The sequence below is a fragment of the Elaeis guineensis genome, chromosome 8 (assembly GCF_000442705.2).
Source record: "Elaeis guineensis isolate ETL-2024a chromosome 8, EG11, whole genome shotgun sequence".
In the NCBI taxonomy this organism is placed as follows: domain Eukaryota; kingdom Viridiplantae; phylum Streptophyta; class Magnoliopsida; order Arecales; family Arecaceae; genus Elaeis; species Elaeis guineensis.
The window spans coordinates 134,048,305-134,066,065 of NC_026000.2; the positions used below are offsets into that span (position 1 = coordinate 134,048,305).

General features: G+C 38.5%; 2 protein-coding genes across 3 annotated transcripts in view; both read left to right on the forward strand.

Moving 5' to 3' along the window:
- Positions 1–9,554, forward strand: part of LOC105049539 (probable cadmium/zinc-transporting ATPase HMA1, chloroplastic) — a 32,723-nt gene extending 23,169 nt beyond the window's left edge. The window contains exons 8-13 of one of the 2 annotated variants that reach the window (XM_010929210.4): positions 242–347; positions 3,909–4,073; positions 6,762–6,978; positions 8,330–8,517; positions 8,605–8,691; positions 8,966–9,554. In XM_010929210.4, coding sequence (XP_010927512.2) covers positions 242–347; positions 3,909–4,073; positions 6,762–6,978; positions 8,330–8,517; positions 8,605–8,691; positions 8,966–9,148 — 946 coding nt within the window. In that variant the 3' untranslated portion in view covers positions 9,149–9,554. Of the gene's footprint in view, positions 1–241; positions 348–3,908; positions 4,074–6,761; positions 6,993–8,329; positions 8,518–8,604; positions 8,692–8,965 lie in introns of those variants that run through there. The other variant, XM_073261668.1, reaches the window with a different exon arrangement.
- Positions 9,555–15,021: 5,467 nt separating this feature from the next.
- Positions 15,022–16,611, forward strand: LOC105049538 (uncharacterized). The gene has a single exon (XM_010929209.4). The coding sequence runs from the start codon at positions 15,094–15,096 to the stop codon at positions 16,288–16,290; it is 1,197 nt and encodes a 398-aa protein (XP_010927511.2). The 5' UTR covers positions 15,022–15,093; the 3' UTR covers positions 16,291–16,611.
- Positions 16,612–17,761: the final 1,150 nt, after the last annotated feature.

A 17,761-nucleotide genomic window follows, 5' to 3' on the forward strand; every position in this document is an offset into this window, starting at 1 on the left:
TCAGTGTATCTTTCGTACCAGTACTGTTACTTAAAAATGTTCTTTTACTGGTTGGCTTGAACTCAGTTAAGTTGGAATTTTCTTTTAATTTGCCTTGATGTATGGAACCATGATAGCTTATTCCTGATTGTTTACCTGCATAAGTGGTCGATATTTGTTTCACAGAAAAAGGTTTTTCAAGTTATATATGCCCATTGAAAAGCTTTATTCTCATATAGCCCTATGCCTGCTTGCTCTGCAGAGCAGTTGTAGATCATAGTCGAGGGAAAGACCTTCCAGACATTTCTGTTGAAAGCTTTGAGTCTGTACCTGGCAGAGGTCTTTTTGCAACATTGACTGGTATCAAGGTAGTAGGCTGCATCTTAACTCAGTTTAGTTAATATCAGCTATCATATTTATCTATCCAAGCATGCTCCATTTGGTTACATGCTGCATTAGCTCAGCATTTCCAGTGAAATGATTCAAGTTTAGGCTATTTATTTTAAATTTTGACATAGATCCTCAAGAAACGAAAAGTATTGCCAGTAATAAGCTACTACGAATTATCAAGTGTGGCAGGCCTGTGTGGAACAACTCTGTAGACTTTTGCATTGCAAGTCTTTGTTTCTATGCTTCAAAAGTTTTTCAAAATGCAATGTCTTGTGTAGTCTCTTATCTTTTCCTATTATGTAGCTATGGTGATTATTTTTTCTTCCACATGTAAATGTCTCAAATTTGATAATTTCTTTGCAAGCTTATGCTCATGTCCTAACTGGGCGATGATGGAAAGTTATGTCCTTTATTGCTAATGTGAATCAGGTGAAAAACTACATATGAACAGTATAATGTGGTCAGAAGAGCAGGGACTAGTGGGATTTTGCTGTACTTTAGTATAATATTTTTATTTTAAAATTTAACAGATCAGGTTTTAACAAGTTATTATTAGGATAACGTGCAATTGCTAGACATGGATCCGATGGATGGATGAGAGCAGTCATCTTATACAGTCTGGGAAGTCTAGTTGGTATTTATCTAAAATTCATGACGGCCGGTGTCCTATGATAATCAAGGTTCACCATCTTAGTATCGGACCCCATATCGATGAAATCCCACTATAGTGTTGGTACGCGGTGTGGTATGGTATGGATGTATTGATATGGATGGTTCAGTATATCGGTACGGTACCAATATGGTATGATACGCCCCATACCGCTCAATATGGCCTGATACAGCGAACCATGATGATAATGCTTACTTGATTTGGAGACCCACCTAGGGTAGAGCAAATAACTGAAATTCGAAGAAACCCATCCAATCCGACCTAATAAACATCGGTTTCGGTCGGTCGAAAGACAAATCGAGTAGAATCGGGTTGGAGTTTGTAAAAAATCGATTATTTACGGTCAGATTCAGTTCCTACACTTTTAACCCCTATGAAACTGAACACAACTGATGTAATTATTCACCAAACTCACTTTTATTTTAAGACGGCGTCGTTTAGACTTCAATACTTTATTCTAAAAAATACCCTATCATCCATTTGGATTCATGGGAATATTAATGTTGAATTGTTGATGGAAGCATATCAATTTGAGACAATTCTAAAGTGAAAGCTTTCAGATGTGGTTGCTTTTAGATGAGTAAATCTTTTTTTTTCTATTTTATTTTGTACAAGTTCAAAATAAGTCCAAAATTTGTAACTTATAACATTTGGGTTTTTTTGTATTAAATTGACAAAAAAATAAACAAATAAGCTTAAGTGGGCCAACAGACTTAAAATCAACATTGGATCAACATTGAAGTCCAAACCGATACAATCTATTTGAACCCACTACAAATCATTTACTTCGGTTTCAAACGGTTTATACATGATAAACGGTCGGCAGTGGATTGAATTTTCTTCAACCCGATTAGGTTCGGTCGGGTGAAATTTTTTTTTCTCAACCCGGCCGAATCCAACCCGTGCTCAGCCCTAGACCCACCTATTCATTGAGAAGCAGCTGCCGCTACATAAGGGCCTCATCTAATAAAATGAATTGGTTTTGAATATTGAAATTACTATGACATTGTGACAAAAAAGGGGGGGAGATGAACACTTTTGAAGACCGGGGGAGTCCAACTTTTCCCATCATTCTTTTTTTCTTGTGGGACCATCTATGCTGGCCTAACGCCCTATTTGATTTGTTGTTGTTGTTGTTGTTTTCTTTTGGCTAAGGCCCATGTTATGGATAATAGTTTTCCTTTGTCCCATGTTATGCATCATAGTTTTTCCTCTTTCTTAGGAGAAAGTCTATTAGGAGTTTGCTTCAGTAAAAATCTTAATGGGGGACATTATGGTTTTACACAGGGTACCATGCTGCTACATCTCAGACGACAAGCCTGGATACTGAGGCATTTGAGTTGACTTTGAAAATAGTTTATTGGAACTAAATGACTACACTCCATGTGTTAGCTTTTAAAGTATTTTGCTCTCTCTTCACAAGGAACTTTTGTAGATGTTTATATGATAAACATGACTAAAGAAATGGTCGATTATTAAAAAGTTGTTAATAGAAAAATGTAATAGGAAGTTCTTATACTAAATTATCATAAACTAATTGCAAAATATTGTTGAGCCATATGTTACGTATACACTCCAATTTCAATGTTTCTAGAAGTGCCAATAATTTTCAACACTTGGATGATGACCCAACATGGCTAGGGAGTAAACTTTGAAACATCCTGTTGATATTTGCAAGAAGTTCCAACTTTGCCTCTTTTTGTTTCTAGTGTTGATTTCACAAAGTATCATTATGCTTATAATATAAAGTAGTCACAATTTTTTGTTAGCTTAAGTGTCTTTGGGATTGTAAGTGACCTTGATATCTAGGGAACAACTAGAACAACAAGCAAACTCATGGCTTATAAATTATTTTATTTGTTAGATAGCTCATCTCTTTTTTTTCAGTTAAATTTTGTTTTATTTAGCTAAAGAAAGTTATTTGATACATTTTTCTTGGCAAAAAGCTTGCAGAATTTTCCTCAGAGTCTCATTTGGACATGATAAAGATAACTGCAACTAAGTGGGCTTAAGAGAATTTTTGAAGAATAATTTTCGTAACTAGTATTGTGGTTGCATCTTGCATCTGTTAATTAGTGTTCGAAAGGTGGAAAGAGTCATTATGTAAATACAGAATTATACATCTGTTAGTCTTGGCCAACTGCAACAGTATATAAAATATTGTTTGTGGAGTCAATGATGCTTTCTTGCCACCATTCAAGGTTTTAAATCCCATCCGACGGGGGCATTCCAGTTTTTTCATAGAACCGGATGCCCCAGTCTCCCACTGTGTCCCTATGCCAATCCCGATGGAGAGTCCTAGAGGTACCCTCTGTCTCTCTCTCTCTCTCCCTTTCTTTCCTTTTCTTTCTTTTTCTTTTATTTCTTTCCTTTTTTTCTTCATTCCTGCCTTTCTTCCTTCTTTCCTTGCCTCCCTTCCTTTCTTTTTTGTTCTTTTTTTTCTTTCTTTCCTTCCTTTTCTTCTTCTTTCTCTTTCCTTTCTTCCTTCTTTCTTTCCTTTCATTCCTTTCTTCTCCTTCCTAACTTTCTTTCTGTTTTTTTCTTCTTTCCTTTCACTTTTCTTTTTCTCCATCTTTCATTTCTTTATTCTTCTTCTTTCCCTGCTTGGATGTGTTCTGGAGTCCCAACACATCTTAATGATCTCATTTTTTATCAGGAATGGGAGAGGACAGCCGAGACACAACCCCCCCCCCCCCCACACCCTTCCCGTCCCATCGGGACTTTAAAACCTTGCCACCATCGCTATGTGCTTCTTTGCATGACTTTATAGACCACTTTTAGCTCTTCGTGGATATGAATGAGAAGGTTGCATTTGGAGCTCCTTATGCTGCCTACTAATTTAACACTACATTCTCTGTCTTTGATATAGTCACTAACTGGAGATAAAGAGCTTTTAAAGGCATCGCTTGGTTCTGTCGAGTACATTGCCTCATTGTGTAAATCTAGTGATGAGTCTGCAAAAATAAAGGAAGCGGTGAGGACATCTGCTTACGGTAATGATTTTGTTCAAGCTGCTCTCTCTGTTGATAAGAAGGTAAGTCATCCTTTGTCATGTACTTGTCTAAGTTTGCAAATTTATGAAGGATTTATTCCTAAGATAGCACAATAAAGCTTTCATGTGTGGATAACTTGCATCTGAGGTAATTTGTGATAGGATATGCTTTATTCCTCTATTTTCATGGTCCCTTCTCCCTTAATAAAAATAAAAAGCATGCCTCAACCATTTCTGAAACATATTTTAGCTGATGTAAGTTCCAAGGGATAACTTCTATTTTATTGCTTCATAAGATATCTATAGTTGGTAACTAGGGGTTTGGCATTTTAAAATAGCTTCCAACATTTAACAATCTGTCATGTGAAATGAACAACGTTGTCAAAATCCTTGCATAGGGCAAAATCAGGGAGCAAAATGTAAATTGAGAATAATATCATTTGCTAATTTAATCATGACGTGATATTGTCCTTTTTCAACATAAAAGTGTGTGGCTTTCAGAAAGAGATAGTAGTGTAGAGACAAGTGGCCATCCAACAACTGCCTGAAAGTTCCTTCAAAGTAAGAAAAAGCAGTGAAAAGAGCATTCTCAATATAAGCTTTCATCCTGCAGCAACATCACAGGTTTCAGCAAACATAAGATTAACAACTTACTATAATGAATGGTGGGAAAAGGCTAGCTTTCTATCTATAAATGACAAAAAAATCAGCAACTATATTTTTCTTTCATTTATGAGGAAAATTGAAAATTTGGGATTTTTCTTAAAAGTCATCAGAATAAATATATCTGGTGTGTGAACAAGTTCAATCTGCCTTATGGGTGGATCCAGGATTTTTTTTTTTTTTTTTTAACTCTGGGGGCAGTAATACAAAGCATAAAAACATTTGTTACTATGTGAGAGTAGTCAAAACAACCAACAAACAGTTTGTTGTACAACCTAATTATGTGTTTTTTTTCACTCATAACTTTTTTTGTTATAGATTGTAGGTATGAATAATTTCAAGAAATTATACATTATTATCTATGGTTTAACACAAACATCGAAATTATACTTTTGTTCAAATTATACATTTTATTCAAATAAATTTCTTCTGAATGTATGGTGTCATATGATAGACTAAAGAACTAAAAAATCCAATACACATTTTAAATAAGGTCATCTTTGGCACTGTGGGTAGGATGTGAGGTATGAGGGGGGGGGGGTGGGGTGGGAGGGGCTGGCCAGGAAGAGGGGGCTCAAGGGGAGGATGGAGGGACTGGGAGAAGGAAGGAGTGCATAGGGATCAAGAGAGGTCTTTTATTAATCCTACCAGACCCTGGTCCACAATCCCCACATTCTCCCTCGCCCTTCTCGCGCTACCTCCCTTCCTCCATGCTCTCTTTCTCTCTCTGCCTAATTCCATTGGGTTTGACAGAATTCTGTCAGACAGGCCCTAAAAGTAAGGGTGAATAGACAAGTTACCTCTACATTCTTGGAATGGGAGAAGAGTTTGAGAAATTAAGAGTCAAGACTTGGACTTTTGTCCCTTTAGCCACAGTTTTTATCCATGTAGAGAGAGAGAGAGAGAAAGAGAGTGAGAGAGAGAGAGAGATTGTGCTGTGGGTTATGGTTCTTTTTTCAAAAAAAAAAAGGCTGGTTCTATACCAGTGCTAGAAATATGAATACATAACTTAAAATTGTTTGAATCTCATCAATCATCTTTTTTTGCATAAATTGTGTATTAAGAAATGTGAATCCTTTTTTTAGGAAAAAAAATAAGCACGGTTTGTAGTAGATTAGTGAGGCATCCTCGTGTATATTGAACCATAAAATGTGGAGAGGGGCGAGGGTGTTTTGTGGGTGTTGTTAGTTGGTGTTTTGTGGGGGGGTTGGGGGGGGTGTTCTTTGAGAAAATCTACAAGTTATAGTTTGGGTGGTTAAAATGAGTTTGAATTTTGATGGAATCACAAAAATAAGAACATCTGATCTCTACTTCAATTAGATGAAATTATAATTACTAAAATTTGCAGAGGTGGCACAGTGTTTATTGAGCAGCACATTAGGAGAGGAAAGCATTTTTTTATTAGAGAAATAATAGGAGCTGCCATATATTATTGTCTGAGTTGGGGGTGTGCCTAGCATTTTCCTTGAAACAAATGAAAAGAAATTGCCAATTTTGGGGGAGCCATGTCTCCTGCATCCCCCGGTCCTCCTGGACCCCCCTCGAATCTGCCAACAATGAAGAATGTTTTGTACTTTGATACTTAAATATTATTAATTCATATGTCATGAATGAGTTGATATTTGCTTCTTGATGAGTTTGTGAATCATATCTTCTATCATCATTCTTAACTAACCCTAGCCATTCTCTTGCTACTATTGTTGTAATTTTTAGTACTTCGAATGGTCAATATAGAACAAAAGACATGAAATATTTAGCTTTATCCCAATTGCACCATTATTACTTGTTGCCAAACAATGACCTCCAAAATGGACATTAAAAATCCTTTTCTAAACTTCTTTTTTTTTTTTTTTTTCCCTTACATTTTTACTTTCTTTTGATTTTTTTAAAATCTTATTCTAAGCCTCTTCAAAATTTTGGTCCTTAACCACTGAAACTGAAAATTTGAAATTTATCAAATATGATGCAGTTTTTTGGATCTAACTCAGATCAAAAGTGAAGTTTGACATTAGGTGATTATTATGGATTATTTTTGCATTGACTTGTAAGGGGAAGTCTCTATTTTAGGTAACGCTTTTCCATTTTGAGGATGAGCCCCGACCTGGTGTTGCAGAAGTAATATCTACTTTAAAAGATCGAGCAAAGCTTCGTATAATGATGCTAACTGGTGACCATGAGTCAAGTGCAAGAAGAGTTGCTAATACTGTAGGCATTAATGAAGTGCATTGCTGCTTGAAGCCTGAAGATAAGCTCAACCAAGTAAAAAGTGCTTCTAGAGATAGAGGTATCCTAGTGCTGGTATTGTTGAGATAAGCTTATTCTCATCATAACATTATGGTGTAATTATTATTATGTTTTCAGTAGCTGTTTAGTCATCTGATAATTAGTATATTTGGTATATTTTCATGATGAGTTTTTTCAGAAATCCTGGGAGTAGCATGCAATTGCAGGAAACTTCTTTTGTAAATAAATAGACTTTCAGATTTGATTTGTTCGTGACTTCAGCCTAGTTTTGTACTGATAGATGATGGGTTGCATCAGAACATAGGCTAGTTATCCAAATAATGTTTATTCCAGTGCATGCAATGATATTGTTGATTTTGAATTTTCATTATTGAAGAAGTTGAATAATCATGTTAGGATTTGCCAAAATAAAACCATAGACTATGTAGCATGTATACAAATAAACACTAACCATCCACCAAGTGTTTGAAAACATTATACCTTTAGGATCATGTAGAATGCAAGGAAAAAAGGAACATGATGACAAAGAAGATGAAACTAAGATCATCTATTAAGGCAAAAGTCATCGAAGAATAACTACTAGTCTCTCTCCTCCATTCTCTTTTTTCTCTCCTTATTTTTTCTCTTTAGGTACTCTCTGGTGCCAATTCAGCTACCTAGTTTTCTGAAGTCATAGCAACACAACAACTAACCATGGAAATCTGAAGTCCCTTTGGGCTTCTGGAGGGAGGCCAAAAATGAGGGAGAAGATAGGCCTCCAACTTAAAATTAAGCCTGTTCTCCGCCATCTCATGCACCCATTTCACCAGGTGCACCTTAATCATAATCTAAGAGTAAAGTTGAAACAACCTTGTATGGTTAATTTAGGTCCCTAATTGTGTGAGCAGGGTACTCTCCTCATCACCATTTTCATACTTGGATTCATTGACCTAATCAGCTCCCCGCATATCATAAAATAGTAAATATATTATTAGTCGGGCCCCTAGATAAATATACCATTACCACAGTAAGTAGTTGCTTCCTAGAATCTGAGAACTGCTGTCTTGTTGTACATTTAGAGTCCTCCAAAATACATAATTGGATATATTGACTTAATCAGCTTCCTGCATACCATACGAAGTAAGATCTCACTCCCAAAATGACTAAAACATAACTACAGTGAGTAGTAGTTTCCTCTCACAGGACCAAATTCATCTTGTATATTTTTGGAGTCATCCAAAGCACATAGTTTTCAATTTATAGGTAATTTAGGCAATGTGGATGAGGGTCAGCGATGTTCTTTTCATTTTAGAAGCTTGGTTATGGTCATCTAATGGGAATGTATTTTTACCAGCCCAGCTTTAACTTACCGTTGGTAGTTATTTGAGATGCTCCTATACTTTTCGTTGCAGGTGGAGGATTGATAATGGTAGGAGATGGTATCAATGATGCACCTGCACTTGCTGCTGCAACTGTAGGTATCGTGTTGGCTCAACGTGCTAGTGCAACTGCAATAGCTGTTGCAGATGTGCTGTTGTTGCAGGATAACATTTCTGGTGTTCCATTTGTTATAGCCAAAGCTCGCCAGACAACATCATTGGTAATGTCCTTGTTTGGTTCAGAATCATCCTGTCATTTTAACATGGATCTATTTCTATAATTCTTTCAAAGTTTTGGGTACTTGCAGGTCAAGCAAAGTGTTGCACTTGCTTTAACTTGCATTTTTTTCGCTTCTCTTCCTTCAGTGTTGGGTTTTCTTCCTCTTTGGTTGACGGTATGTCATTACATCTACATTTCCTTGACATTTAAACATAGCTTCACTTCCTCTTGTATCATTAATTCCATATATGGTATTCTTTTTCTTGTCTGTTAACGTCACTGTGAATTGATGCCTCCAAATAGTTGGGCTATGCCCCTTATTATTCCTGTGTGCTTCTCAAGAGTCTGTTGCGGTGATACAACAGACTTCATTACTAAACTGGTGTTTGTATTCACAACACTTTACCAAATTGTTTAGGGTGCATTTTTCATTTGTGGTTGAAATGCAGGTTCTTCTTCATGAAGGAGGGACCCTTCTTGTCTGCTTGAACTCAATTCGTGCCCTTAATAACCCAACATGGTCTTGGCTACAAGATCTACGGCAGCTCGTGGATGGACTAAGAAAGGCTGTAGCTGATCTCCTCAATAAGAGGCCTCCGAGGAGTCACATAATTCAGGCAGCTCCATTGTAATTATATACCACAATTTCTCAGCTCCTGTGGCAACAGAATCAATTTTTGAGAGATGATTCTAAATTACATATGGAGGATGAATGTATGCACAAAATTTTATCTTTTGTCTATATCATCAGCAATTAGATTCTGAAGTGAAAACTAGGACTGCAGTGACTTAGTTCTCTGGTGTTTGTTCCTGCCTTGTCATTTGTAGGCTCTTTAAAATGTGGAAGAATGTTGAATGCTAAGTAAATAGATTCCTGAGTCTGAGTCATTCATCTGCATTAATGTTGTGCGTTGAAGGTTTCATTTTGTAAAGTATACTCATAGTGGCCAGATGTAATTGAATCCTCGCATAAGCAGATGTACGCTTGTTGAAAACATCTCAAATAGCTTTTATGCAATGAAATTATGTATTTTTTCATTGTTTGCTTGAATCTTGACCCCACATCTTTCTCAGAACTGGCTTTCATTGTTTTGCAGTCTTTTGTTTGTAAACAATGGCATACAGTTCCTGTTTCTTTTGTAATGCCTGAATCCTATGTGTTTAGAAACAATGAATTGTTTAATAATTGTGGTTAAAATTGTAAGCAGGAAACTCTACCGGTCAATATGGATTATGTATCATGTATATTTTGTGTCTTTGAAGCAATATCGATTAAATGATCTGCTAGCAATTTATGGTATTTGTAACTCACTTATTTGAGTTAAATTAGGAAACTTAATTGCTGAATGGGTGGCTAAGTTGGGGATCTGTGCATTGTCTGATAATTATAACTTCCACATTTAGAGTTTTCTTATGCAGTTCCTCTCCAAATTCTTGATTTGCTCCGAGAGTATTTATGGATGTTTGCCCTCAGAGAGTATTTATGGATGTTTGCCCTTAAATCTGAAAATTCTCGCTTATGGGGAACGTGGCTTTTGTTTTTTATAAAACAAAAAATCTATAGTAACTGTTATGGTGTAAAAAGGAGGGTATCATTAGTTTCATATTGATTGTGAGTCAAGGGAGGTTTGGAGACTATCCTTATATAAGGTATTTTTTGAAAAATAAAATCGTGAAGTCCATGAAACAGAGTGGACAATACTTCATATACCGAGTCATGAGTCTTTGATCTCCATGGCACATCAGGAAGGAGACCATTCTTACAATTGCGGGGCTCCTCCTATTTGTATACTAGTATGTGATAAAAATAAGGAGGAGAGCACTTTCGGTCCATACACATACTCTTCCTTAACTTGGGTGCTAAATATTGCAGTTTGCGGTCAAGGGGTGAGATGGTTTGGATGGTTGGGTTGATTTCGCACTTGCATACGTGAGGTATTGTTTGCTTTGGTTTTGACCATCTTGGGGCTTCAGTGGATCTTGGCCATTTGGAGCTCATGATTTTGTCTTTTAAAAAGTATCTCATGTGAGAGAGAATGTTCTAATCTATGTAAGTCATATTCTCTCTTGATTTATAACTGATATGGAGCTACAACATTAGTCTCCCCAGTCAAGAGGGAGTATGTGTGTAGGGGCAGGAAACGTTCTCATAGACGGCATCAATGTTACAGTTTGTGATCAAGGGGTCGGATGGTTGGATGGACTTCGTATTTGTATATGTGAGATATTGTCTGCTTTGGCTCTAACCATTTTTAGATTTCAGTAGGTTTTGGCCATTTATAGCTTCATGATTTTGTCCTTTAAAAAATATTTCACATGAATGAGAATATTTCAATACATATAAATCATACTCTTTCTTGACTTACAATCAATGTGATACTAAAAATGCCATCCTTCCATAACAGTAACCATTATGCATAGTGGTCTTTTGCCTAAGAGAAGGCTTTGTGAAGAGCATAGAGTCGCAATGCAGCAGGACATCTCATCTGACACTTGTTTGTGCTCATATAATACAGGTTTTTTTAAAATATATTATTTTTTAATATTTATTTTCAAATCTACCTTTCTTCTCATCTTATTTTTTAGAATACGGTATTTGGCCTGAGATGGCACAGACATGACGAAACAATATGTTAGACATGTAATTTTAGATTTAAAATTGCACGTTGAATATGCAATTTCAAATAACGTAGCCTACCATCATAAAAAAATTAAATTAAATTTAAAATTTAAAATTAAAATTGCATATTGAACATACAGTTTTAATTTTTATTCGAAATGAAATCTTATTTTTAAGATGCATTTTTTTTCCATTCCGAGGGACACATTTCTTTTTATTTTTTTTATTCCCGACTTCATTTTTTTTTGCATTCACGGACAAATGGGGGGTGCGGGTGGGGGCTTCGTCGGGATTAGGGAGGGAAGGGGGGCGCCGGGCGACTGGGGCGGTGGCCGGATGGTGGAGGGCGGTGGAGTGCGGAGGGTGGAAGGGGTTGGGGGTGGTTTTGTGTTTGTGCAGAATGGTAAGGGGCACGGGTGCGGGCTTCACTGGAGTCGAAGGGTGGAGGGGGTGGGGACGTCGGGTGGCTGGGGCCATGGGGTGCGGGCACAAGGGCCGAGGGGGTGTGAGGTGCGGGGGACCCGCAAGGGGGCATGGAGGGCCGTGGATGAATGATGGGCGAGGGGGCTGCAATGGTGCGGTACCGACGGCGGTGGCTTGGGCCTCGCAAGGGGAGAGGGAGGCGGCCATGATGGCGGGGAGAAATGGGCATGGGATCTGGGAGGGACAATGCAGACGAGTGGCGATCGAACAAAGATGTCGTAGGTGGCGTGCCGGAGGGGAGTGGGTGCGGGTCGACCACCGACAGATAAAGGCGGAGGATCGCCCGGGGGGTGGGGGGCAAAGAAGGTGGAAACAAAACGAAAAGAAAAAAAATATAATTAATAATAAAACATTATTATTTACTTAATAATAAAATATTATTATTTGATTAATAATAAAATATCATTATTTGATTAATAATAGAATATCATTATTTGATTAATAATAAAATATCATTATTATTATTAGAAATAGAAATAGAAGGTATTATTAATATTATTTTATTGTGAAAATTTATGTTGAGGATCTTTTTGTAATTTAAAAATAGAAAGTATTTATGTAATATGATATTAATGTATTAAAATTAATAAAAAATAATATATTAATAAAATAAAATATATATTGATAAAAAATATATTAATGTATTAATAATATGATATTTTATTAAAAATCAATAAATATATTTATCATTAAAATAAAAATTTTATAAATAATAAATTTGCTCATCTGCGCCACTTCGTGCGAACACAAAACTATCCCCCCACCCCCTCCGCTCGCACCCCACGCCCTTGTGACCCACCCCCTCCTCCAGCCCCTGTACCTGGCACCCCAACAACTCTTACATCGCACCCCATCACCCTTTGTCACTCGACGGGCCCCCTCCCCTTCGGACTTGGCGAAGCCTGCTTCCGCGCCCCCTACTTACCCTTTGGTACGAAGCCGGAAATACAAAAAAAAAAATTGAGATGCAGAAACAAAAAAAAAAAAAGAATGAAATTGCATGGTCAGCAAGCAGTTTTAGTTTTAAATTCAAAAATAATTTTAAATTTTTTACTATAATAAATACATCAAATAATAATATTTTATTATTCATCAAATAATATTTAATTATTAATAAAATAATAATATTTGATTATGAATAAAATAATAATATTTTATTATTAAATAAATAATAATATTTTATTATCAAGCAAATAATAATATTTTATTATTAAACAAATAATAATATTTTATTATTAATCAAATAATAATATTTTATTATTTATTAAATAATAATATTTTATTATTATATATATATATATATATTTTTTTTTTCCTCTTTTCGTTTCTACCTCCCGCATCCACACCACCTGCGCCCCACGCCCCCGCCCCCCTCCCCCCCGGGCGGGCGAAGTCCCCACCGACGTCCCCCATTTGTCTTTGAACGGAAAAAAAAAAAAAAGAACAAAGTGAGGAATAGAAAAAAATGAGATGCGCACCTGGGAAACAAAAAAAAAAAAAAAAAAAAAAAAGAAAAAAAAAAGAAAAAAGAATGGATTCATCATGTGCGCATGTGTATTAAAATGAAGTTTCCGTATTGGTGTGTCTCCATTTGATATATGGATAAAAAAATTTTTATTATATAAAATGAATAAAAATTGAAATCTCATATTCAATATAGGAGTTCGTCACGTCCCTGTTATCTCAGGTCAAGTATCTTATTTTTCAAAATAAGATAAAAAAGAGAATAGATTTGGAAATAAATATTAAAAAAATAATATTTTAAAAAAATTCTCATATAATGCAGGCAACACTGGGGTAGGGACACCATTCAAGAAAGTTGGTCGTGGAAGTACTCTGAGCCAAGCACTTCCATCAATGATATAGAGCTGCCCAACGCGAATCTCTCACCATTCTGTCAACAAAGTGGATTGTCGCTAGCTTATGGTGCCCGGCCACCCAGAGCCCACTCGTGAGGAAAGATTGTTAACTTGTGTGCAACTGTTGACCCATTGGTTGCAGGTATAGCACCCAGTCATCTAAAATTTAGTTTATGGTACATTTGTTGTACTTCGTGTATGATGGAAAAATGTGCAGAGATAAGGCTTGAGTGCGTCGCAGAGCATGGTAGCCCCCCTCCGTTCCTGAAAGGTGACTGCAGGTGGTGACTAGATGTTAGGTCAGTGATTGCTGCCTGTTTCGTGGGCTTTTAAGCAGAACTTGGTCTTGAGATAAGTCTCACATTAGGTGAGAAGAATAGATCTCTGCCTTCAAACTGATGGGTTAGAGCTTGATTAATTACCTCTTTGATTATCAGAAGCATTCCTTCATCAAAACAAAGCCCCCTCTTCTCTTGCCAAACGCATGAGAACATCTTCGCCTGCAGCACGATCCCAGAATGGCCAGGTCTCAAGAGGGGTTGAATGATTCACTGAGGATTAGCTTCATTGGTGCTGGAGTTTGGAGGAAGCACAGAGGAAGGATGCATGTCAGTGAATGGAGCAAATGCTTATGAACTACATGAAATTAAGAGGGTAGGTGACGTTGTTGTTTTCAGAATAATAAATCATGGATGATTATTATGCCCTCCTCATCATCTTTGAAACAACAAAACCAGCTGTTGACACTTTGACAGCATGACCATCCAAGCAAGAACAAAATTTTACAACTGGTAGCTTCGACAGTGATTAAACTACACGAGCCTGCCACAATAAAAAAAATAAAGAAAACCACCATCAAGAACTAATCCGTGTCTGGCGACGAAGAAAAATATCATGAAGGACCGCCGGTGGGGTTGGTCTGTGTGGAAACAATAATTCTCAGTAAGTGACGTTCTAACAAACCAAATAATTCAAAGTGGAATTCTTATCAGTCCCTTTCAGACGACCTCTTTTTCCAACCAAAGTCTCCTCCAGCTCACTACCTCCTTCCTGCTGAAGCCGCACGCTCACTTTCCCTGACCCCACCCCACTTGCTCCATCTTTCCTCTCTCAAAGCTTCCACCAAACAGTTGGCGGAAATGCGCTACAGTTTGTCTTTCCAAAATAATAATTTAAAAAAAAAAATAGAATATTGAAAAGAAATCCAAAGAGAGAATTTCTATAAAGTAAGAGCATTTGTAAAAAGAAAATATTGCAAAGCTTGTGACATAACCTAAAAAAAATGATAAGTATCCATTTTAAATTTGAATCTTTCCAAAACTTAAATTTCCAGCACAAATGAAAGCCTAGCGTTTTCTATGTTATAATTTTATATTATCAAAATAATGATATTAAAAAAATCTATAAAAGCAAAATTAGTAGTAAAACTTAAATTTTTCCCAAATTAAGATTGTCAAGATAAATAAAAGCCCTGCAACTTTATATATACGGTGTTTCTACCAATAAAAACTTTAAATGTAGTGCCACATCATAGAAGTAGAGGACTCACCGCGTCACTCGGTCCTCCACTCTTATATTTCAAACTACCGGCTCGGAGGAAAAGGGTGCATACACCATGGCCATCCTTCTCCACTTACTCTTCTTGTGGGTAGGTTCACTCGCCCCTGCGGGTGCGGTCACCGCCCCGTCGGACGTCGCAGCTTTGGCCGCCTTCAAGGCGGCCATCTCCCCGGCCTCCATTACTCCCTTCTCTTGCCTCGCTTCCTGGAATTTCTCCTCCGACCCCTGCCGCCCCGGCCCCTCCCACTTCCTCTGCGGCCTCACCTGCACTACCACCGGCGGCGGCGCCGCCACCGCCACCGCCACCGACCGCGTCACCGCCATCGCCCTCGACCCTGCCGGCTACTCCGGCACCCTCACCCCGCTCCTCTCCCAACTATCCCTCCTCGCCCACCTCGAGCTCCCTAACAACGCCTTCCACGGTCCCATCCCCACCTCCCTCCCCTCCCTCCAAACCCTCATCCTCTCCTCCAACTCCTTCTCCGGCCCCATTCCGTCCTCCGTCTCCAAGCTTACCTCACTTCAAATCCTCGACCTTTCTCGCAATCCTCTCGCCGGCCCGATCCCCCAATTCTGGGGCTCCATGTCCGGTTTGAGAAGGCTCGATCTCAGCTTCACTCGACTGTACGGGAATCTCCCCCGGGCGTTGCCTCCCAACCTGGTGAACCTGGCTCTGAGAGGGAATTCCCTCTCGGGAACCATCAAAAGAGCCACCTTTGCGCCGCTCCGGGCATTGGAGGTGGTGGAATTGGCGGCCAACCGACTCGAAGGGAAGGTGGAGGGGTGGTTCTTTCTTCTCCCTTCGTTGCAGCAGGTGGACCTCGCGAATAATAGCTTGTCGGGCGTCGAGGTGGGCCCGCCGTCGGAAGGGCAGCAGCTTGTGGCGGTGGACCTGGGGTTCAATCGGATCGAGGGGCAGCTGCCGGCGGCGCTGGCGGGGTTCCCGTCTCTGGTCGCACTGACGTTGCGGCACAACAGGCTGAGGGGAACCATCCCCTCGGAGTACGCAGGAGCCAAGAAGGGGGTCCCCTTCCGGCGGCTGTTCCTCGACGGGAACTTCCTCACCGGGACGGTGCCGGCGGGGTTGCTCAGCAGCGGGGAGCTGGTGGGGAGCTTGGGGGACAACTGCCTTGAGGGATGCCCATCCGCGGCGGCGCTGTGCTCGCCGCCGCAGAAGACGGAGGCGGTCTGCAAGCAGGGATACGGCGTCGACGGGAGAACGCGGCGGCCCCACCCTTATTTGGATCGATAGAGAGATTGCCGTTGGGGAGGACGCTTCGCCGGCGGTGGCGCCGGGGGCGCTTTTGGTCACTGGCTTTGGGTTTCTTGGCGGGTGAAATTCTGCGCTGTAACAATAATTATATATAATTTTCTGTAATATGTTATATAGAATAAGCTTTTAACGCCCCCTTCTTGTCGGTCGTTACCGTTGTACGGTAAATAACATGTCACTACGTTGGAAAGGAAAGGGAGGGGGTTTTGGAGTATCAAAAATACTCTTAGCATACATCAAATACCCGAGTATTTTCATGCTTCAATCTAACATCTGGAAATAAAAATTTACGGTTTATCAGGCCCTTGGCGTTCTCCTTCTCGTGCATTAATCACCTCTCCTTGGTTCCCTTTCAACCATTCTCTTGGGCTCCATATTGCCCATGCTAATGATTCCGACCTAAGCCGATGATCTCGATCATATCCGACAAACATCGATATCCTTTTTATTGTCCTTGTCGGCAATCCAGACCCTCTTTGGTGACCTCTACAACTTTAATTTTTTTCCTATTTTTCACTCCGATGAGCCTTACTAATTTTGATCTTCTATCTATATTCCTTGCAAGCAACCTAATTGGTTCCAATATTTTCATCATCACTGTCATCTCTATCACCATAATCACTTCTGTCACTACAGTCTCTTTTGCCTCATTGTCAACTAAATCCAAATTGATTTTGGACTATTTCAATCTATCTTCTTTTTTTTCAAAGACAACGTCAATAAGAAAGGGTAGAAATCTCAAAGGAACTAGAAATGGAAGGGATTAGTGGTGAAAGAGAAAAAGAATCTTTTAAAAATTATTGGGAGAAGCCAAATAACTAATGTCAATATACTCCAAAGAGAATCTCATGTAGCACCCATTGATGGGTCACTTAATCACCATAGTTTAATATTATTGTATTTAAATGAATAGAAAATTTTCAATCCGTAGTTGTTATTACATGAAGATCATTTGATATAATAATAATAATAAATAATATTTATTATATAATTATTATTTTTAATCAGTACAATTATAAAGCAAATTATTTTCAACTTTTTTTTCTTTTTTGTGGAAAGAAACTACTCTAAACCTTAACCTTACCATGCCAATATCAGGAAGCTATCTTAATGTTTCAACAACTTTCGTTTTTTTTAGCGGCTGTGGCAGATGATGTGTGGTGATTGGTGAAACGTTGTTCATGTTTGCTTGTCTTTAAAGTCAAGCTGAAGTGGAGCCGGCCTGCTGTGTCACAAATGTGTCGGTGGTCACTGAAGATTTGTGATACCCATTCACTTCCAGAAGGTGTGGAGAATATACCATAATTGTTGGGGCCCATCGTACACGTTCCCTTGTCTCAATTTAGGAACTTTTATTTGTTCAAAGGCAAGAAGAATCAATTGCCAAGGAACCAAAAAAAAAAAGACAAGGAGAATCCCTTATAAAACCTACTCATTTTGGTTTCTTATG

Bases quoted from the DNA above. Each gene is read 5' to 3' on its own strand.
- LOC105049538 (XM_010929209.4), top strand. From the start codon at position 15,094: ATGGCCATCCTTCTCCACTTACTCTTCTTGTGGGTAGGTTCACTCGCC.